The following is a 7,138-nucleotide window of genomic DNA, read 5'->3' on the forward strand; positions in this document are numbered from 1 at the left end:
CTACCCCAAACTAGCTAGGCATAGTGGACCACACCTATAATCCCAGAGGCTTGGGAGCCTGAAGCAAGAGGATGGCAAGTTCAAAGTCAGCCTCAGCAACTTAGTGATGCGCTAGGCAACTTAGTGAGACCCTGTCTCAAAATTAAAAAAAAAAAAAAATTATACATAATTTGAGGGGTGCTAGGAATGTGCCTCAGTGATTAAACACCCCCCGGTTCAATTTCTAGTATGAAACAAACAAAATAAAACAAACAAAAATACTGGCAAAAACTAGACATAATGTAAAAAATCCTTGGTTTGATGAATGTATAAACAATCTATAGGGCATCCATACGCTTCTACACAGCAATAAAAGAAATAAAATACTGGTATGAGCGACAACATGGATGAATCTCAAATACATTGTCCTAAATAAATAAAGCCAGAGAAAAGAAGGCAATGACTCCATTTACATGTGATCCTGGAAAAAAAGAAAAACCAGAAGGACATAGGGAGAGAGACTGACAACAACAGGTGAATGAAAGGATATTCTGGAGTAAAGAAACTGCCTAAACTTGATCATGCTGGAGAATGCAGGACAGTATCCAGTTGTCAAAATCCCGTATCCTAGACTAAAAGGGTGAATTTGGCAGTTTTAATTTATTCCTCAATAAATGAGTTTTTGTTGTTTTTTTTTTTAAATCCCACCATGGCTCCCAGGTTTCCACTTCATCAAAACTAAATTTCACGCTCAACTTTTAGGGGCTTTTTAATATTGACTCCTCCTTATAAATTATCTGGCACCTTGGGTTTGATTTAGAATCGTTCCTTCCTCATTTCCTTAACATCCTACATTCGGGTTTCTCTGCCTTTTTGCAAAGGTGTGCCTCTCACAGACAACACCCTCCTGTCTTCCACCTTTGCAAAATCACACCTAGGACAGGAAGAGTGGCACGTCCTCCTCTACAATGCTGGCCTCGCCAAACTCAGTTTCTTGCAGGCTGCTACACCACTCAGGACCGACCCCCGTCTCAAGCGTTTCCCTAGGTGTCTGCTGGTGTTATTCTGATCGCAGGGTTCTTATCAACACAAGCGCAGGATGCACCCATCCCTCAAATAACAGGCTCTCCATGCAATGCACCCACGAGGAAGAATGACCACTGAGCTCCAGGGGGAGGAAAGATCTGAGCTGCATCTTAAGGGGTGGGTCTGGAAGGACTCATGAGGCACCATCAGGACCAAGGGCAGTGAAGATCAGCCGAAAGTGCCGGATTCCCAAAGATGCAAGATGCCTCCGCACCGTCTGGTATTGCAGTACTCGCTTACCTTGCTCACCGACACAGCCTGTATCATCAGGAGCAGAATGACAGGCAGCAGGAGTACCAAGACGGGTACAGCTACTGCGATGCTGTGCATACACAAGCTAAGAAGAACAGACAAACTGTTCTCTCCTGGCCCCGCCCAACGACCGACAGCCCTCATTAGCCCCGCCCTGGCTGGCCCCGCCCACCCACTTTTGCCTCCCTGGACTGGACAATTAATCCAGCACACCCAAGAGAAACCTCACCCCACCATGCTGGCCTCCCACTTGACCCTTTTCAACCTTCATTACCCCACTTCTTGGCCTCCCTAGATTCTTAACTCCATAGTCCATCCTACCACGCCCATCTCCCTGACCCCACTCGCCTTCAATCTGTCCTTCATAGGTCCTCCCAAGTAGCTTCTCCCTTTAGCCCTGCCCACAACATCAGCCCTCCCTCGGTTAACCCCACCTCTTGGCTGTCCTGCCCCTTGGCTGTCCGTCCCTCCCCACAACCCATTCTCTTCCCAGTGTGGGCCCTTGGGACTGGGTGGATACGCCATGGCTGAGTCCAGCGACAAGGGCATGTGTCTTGTACGAATGAGAAAAAGCACACTGGTAGCCAGAAGAACAACCAGATAAAGGCACAGGGACACCAGCAGCAGCACGAATACGCGGAAATTTCTTTGACCTATACAATTGTTTACCCACAGGCAGTGGTGGTCAAAGTCCTAGGGGAGAGAAGGCAGACCTTGAGGGTCTATTTGGCTTAGCCCAATACCCCCAAATCTTGAGGCCCCCCCTCAACCCAGCCCCTAGACCTCCTGCTCTTGGCCCTGCACGTGAGCTCCCATCTCCAGGGTGAAACCAGCACGTCCATGGATAGAGCACAGTTAGGACGCCATGGCTCATCAGGTCGTTTGTCATGAGTGAGGTCTCTAGAGACAAGACCTGCCTGGTGTCACTTTGAGCAGGATACAGAAAAGCTGTGAAGCTGTATTTTTTCAGATACTGGGTAAGGATGAGAAGAATTTCTAGCCCAGCCAGCCTTCTGTACTTGGAAACCCGTGCAAGGTGTGCACATGAGAGAAGAGCACTCGGAACCCAGGAAACCCTCAATTGGACACCCAGAGGTGGACAGGCAACAATACCCAGAACAGGGCAGCAGCCGGCCTAAAGTAATGGGTATCTAATATCAGCAAGCTAGTGGGACAGTCACTGCCTTTCCTCCCCTTGACTCCACCAGGCTCAGCACAGATGGTGCCCTTTGCATGTCAGCACCTGTGCAAGCAAGGCCAGCGTCTCAGGACAAGTGCAGAACTGGAGGCAATAACATATATAAGTGACCAAGAGTGGCTGAGAGCCACTTGTAGCAGTGTGGGAAGATGATCTCATACCCACCCCTGGACCACATATGATGTGAGGTTCCTGGTCCTGGCCAGGTGCCCTGGGATGGGTTGGTGAGTGGACAGGAAGGAGGAGTACTTACCTCCACACAGATATTACAGAAGGGACAGTGGTGGGTCCGGGGTGGACGATGGAAAGAACACTTCGAGCACCACTGCAGGCGAAAGGCCGTGTTGTTCACTCGTGCTATGTATTGAATGTTGGGGTCCTCTTCTAAGGAGCCTGGCAGGGGAAGAGATTTGGGCAGTGGCAGGAGGCCCTTCCACCACTCTACTGCTTGGGGCCGCCCCATAGCATCATTGGGCAACAAGAAGGGTGGGGAGGAGGAGGGCAGGGGAATCCCGGTCCCTGTTGAGCAAGCTGACCACTCAGATGGGCGGCAGTCAGAGAGAAAGGGCTGTCCAGCCACAGGAGCTCTATACAGAGCTCTCCCCTTTTGGAATAGTGATCAGTGCTTGAAGTCGTGTGTAAAATGGGAAGGAGGAGGAGTGAACTGCGTGGTTTGGAAGGGCCTGCTGGCCTCTCTTGCCAGCCTGCCCAGTCCTTGCTTCGAAAGCAGCTGGAACACCTCCAGGATTCTGTTTTTTCGCACTTCAGTGGCTTGGGAAATGAAGTGCCAGGGCCCAAGTAATGATGACATGGAGGGAAGGGCTCCTGAGGCCACGGGGGCGGGGGGTGGGGTTGAGGGGGGTTAGCATGTTTGAAATCACCCCTATAGGCATCAGCCCTTGGGATACCACCTCCTTCTCCAGGGGTCTGAGGCCTTACCTTTGTGCAAAATGCCTGGGTCTGACCCGTTGAGGAAAATGAGGCTGCAGAAGGACAGTATAAAGAATAGGCCCGAAACCACGGCAAATTCCCACTGCCCATTCTGAGCCAACCACCGGCACCTGAAACCAGAGCCAGACTCAGTCCTAGTCTGGGGAAACCCAGAGCTCCCCACAAGGCCTAGTTCACCTGAGGTAGGACTCACTCGCCTTAAGGACTGATCTAAATATCCAGGTTAGAGACAGACAATGGAGACTCCACAAAATGTCACCAGCATTAGCAGTCTCTCATAGTTCCCTAAATGCGTCAGGCACTCCAGACCTCTGTGCTTTCACATTGGGTTCCCTCTAACTCTATATCCTCCTTCCCCTGCTGACCCTCTCTCTCCACTTCCCTCCCTGCCTCTGTACTGTCCTTGTCTATTTTCTCTTCTGTGTCTAAGGCACTGACACCTTCCATGGGAGACTCACGGAAAGGCGAAGAAGATGCCACTTATTGTAATAAGAAGCATTGCATTAAAAGCTGGAAACAGGCTTGGTTTCAGCCATGAGGATTCGATCGGAGGTTCATTTGGGGGCGTGATACTCTGTGAAGAGGCCATGGCTAGACCACCAAGTCTCACAGACTGAAGCCACCAATGAACTCTTCTGGGTTGGCACCCAGACTGCCATGACAACAGAAGTGACATCACAGAGGTTCTGGAATGGGGGCTCTGGCTGCTTCCAGTGACTTGTGAGATCAACCTTCCCCATCCCCCACATACGCACATGTTGTAGACTGGGACATTCTGCTCTTATGATGGTAGCTTTGTTGGAGCTTGTGATGATATGATGTGGTTTGTCCCAAAGGTTCAAAGGCTGGAGGGTTGGTCCTCAGTGATGAGGTGGTAGAACCTGAAAGAGGTGGGCCTAGTGGGAGGTAACTCAGTCACTCTGCAAGATGCCCTCTCAAGGGAGTAATGGACTTCTCATGGGCCCCCATTTGCTCCTGTAAGAGGGAGTTGTTATCAAAAGAGCCAGATTGGTCCCTCCCTGTTTTCTGACACACAATCTGGTGAACACCCTCACCAGAGATCACTTGCAGGAGCTGCCAAATCTTGGATACTGAGTTAAATAAAACTTACCTCCTTATAAATTATCTGTTCTCGGGTATTTTGTTAGAGCAACAGAAAGCAGGCTAATACAGAGGCCATAAATTATGTGAAGATGGCATGGGGAGAAGTTTGGTGATGGTCATCCCCCTTTCAGGCCCAGTGCTAATTGGAGTCAACAGTCCTCATTGCTCATCCTAGCTCCACTTCTTCCTTTTTGTTGTAACAGAGCTCCAGTTTGGGGAAGGAGGTAGAAATCTACCAATTAAATATCTTCCCAGTTTACTCACTTCCATGGTGGGATTTATGATGTAATTCTCTCTCAAAAATAAAATGAGCTGGGGATGTGACTCAATGGTTAAACAATCCTAGGTTCAATCCCTGATGATGATGATAATAACAATAATAATAATAATTTGTACATATTTATGGCATATAACATAATTTGAAAAATGTTACATTGAAGAACGTCTGAGTCAAGCTTTTTAACATATACATTACTTCATATTCTTATTTGTGGTGAGGACCCTTAAAATCTACTCTTTGAGTCATTTTTAGTGTAGATAACATTATCAACTGTACTCATTCTGTTGTATGTTATTATTAACTGTAGTCATTATATTGCACAATAGATCCCTTAAACTCATCCCTCTCATCTAAGTGTAATTTGTTCTCCTGGGACCAGCATCTTCCCCCTCCACAGCCCAGCCACTCCTGGGCCCCTGGCAGTCACCATTCTGTTCTCTGTTTCTATGAGTTCAACTTTTATAGATTCCACATATAGGTGAGATCATGTGATTGTTGCCCTGTGCATGGCTATTTCCCTCAATAAAACGTCCTTTGGCCTCATTCATTTGTCATAAATGACAGAATTTCCTTATATTTTTTTTTAAAGACTAAAGAGTATCCCCTTATATTTCTAAACCACATTTTCTGTATCCATTCATGCACCGATTGGCTGGACCATAGGGTAGTTTTTTGTTTTTTGTTTTTGTTTTTTTTGGTGCTGGGGATTGAACCCAGGGCCTTGTCCATACAAGGCAAGCACTCTCCCAACTGAGCTCTATTTTTAAGTTTTAAAGAAACTTCCCATACTAATTTCCATAATGACTGAACTAATTTACATTCCCCCAAACATAGTACAAGAATTCTAGTTTCTCCACATCCTGACCAGTACTTAAAGTCTTTTGTCTTTCTTTTTCTTTTATTTATGATGGGGGTTGAACCCAGGGGGACTTTAAACCTGATAGCCATCTGGAGACCTTTTTACTTTTTATTTTGAGATCAGGTCTCACTGAGTTGCTGCGGTTTACCTTGAATTTATAATCCTCCTGCCTCAGCCTCCTGAGTTCCTGAGATTAAGGCATGTGCCACTGGTTCTTTTGTCTTTTTGATAATAACCATTCTAATAGGTGCGAGAGGGTATCCCATTATGATTTTAATTGCATTTCTCTAGTGATTAGTAATGTTGAATATTTTTTTTCAGATTTCTCTTGGTCAGTTGGGTTTCTACTGAGAATGAAGTGATGTTTGGGTCACAGTCTACCACCAAGTTTTATGTCAATTTCTGTTGTAGCACAAGAAGAAGGGATGACATGCATTGGGTCATGGAAAAAGGTTAGCAGTGGTACTAGAATCATAACTACCAGGTCTATTGAGCTTTGGAGCAGACCATGCTAGCCTTAGGGTTTCTCTTTTTGTTTTGTATTTTTCATTAGATATATATGACAGCACCATGCATTTTAATTCATTCTACACAACTGCAGCACAAATTTACATTTCTATGGTTGTACCTGATGTAGCGTTCACACCATATATGCATTCATACATGTACCTAGGGTAATGATGTCCCTCTCATTCCACCATCTTTCCTACCCCCATGCCCCCTCCTCACCTCTGCCTCCCCTTTGCCCCATCAAAGTTCCTCCATTTTTCCTTATCAGAGAGAACATTCAGCCTTTGGATTTTTGGGATTGGCTTACTTGATTTAGCATGATATTCTCTAACTCCATTCATTACATGTCGTAATTTTATTCTCTTTTAATGCTGAGTAATATTCCATTAGGTATATATACCACAGTTTCTCTATCCATTCATCTATTGACGGGCATCCAGGCTGTTTCCACAGTTTAGCAATTGTGAATTGAGCTGCTATAAACATTGATGTGACTGTGTCCCTGTAATATGCTGATTTTAAGTCATTTAGGTATAGACCTAAGAGAGGGATAGCTGGGTCAAATGGTGGTTCTATTCCAAGTTTTCTAAGGAATCTCCATACTGCTTTCCAGATTGGGTGGCACCAATTTGCAGTCCCACCAGCAGTGTATGAGTGTACCTTTTCCCCTTCTACATCAGCATATATCGTGGTCTGTCTTCAGCACACAGGGCACTTTGTGGCACAACCACTGTTCTATGTGGTTTACATGAATTAACCCACAATTCCTTGTTTTACAGATAGGGAAATTGAGTGACCAGGTGCTAAGTGCTACCCAAGGTCTCCCTGCTGGACAGTTGTAGAGCTGTGATTTGGACTTATGAGGTCTGGCTCCAGAGTCCTTGCCACCAACCACCAAGCAAGTGACTCCAGGAGGAGT

The 7,138-nt window shown here is 46.4% G+C and overlaps 1 protein-coding gene across 1 annotated transcript; it reads right to left on the reverse strand.

Moving 5' to 3' along the window:
• Nucleotides 1-1,233: 1,233 nt before the first annotated feature.
• LOC143389325 (palmitoyltransferase ZDHHC19-like) lies at nucleotides 1,234-4,055 on the reverse strand. Its single transcript, XM_076842466.2, has 5 exons — nucleotides 3,925-4,055; nucleotides 3,455-3,576; nucleotides 2,769-2,908; nucleotides 1,838-2,010; nucleotides 1,234-1,387 (listed from the first exon to the last, which is right to left on the reverse strand). Exons 1-5 carry the CDS (start codon nucleotides 4,053-4,055, stop codon nucleotides 1,234-1,236), a joined length of 720 nt encoding a protein of 239 aa, XP_076698581.2.
• Nucleotides 4,056-7,138: the final 3,083 nt, after the last annotated feature.

The sequence above is a fragment of the Callospermophilus lateralis genome, unplaced genomic scaffold (genome assembly GCF_048772815.1).
Source record: "Callospermophilus lateralis isolate mCalLat2 unplaced genomic scaffold, mCalLat2.hap1 Scaffold_181, whole genome shotgun sequence".
Classification (NCBI taxonomy): Eukaryota; Metazoa; Chordata; class Mammalia; order Rodentia; family Sciuridae; genus Callospermophilus; species Callospermophilus lateralis.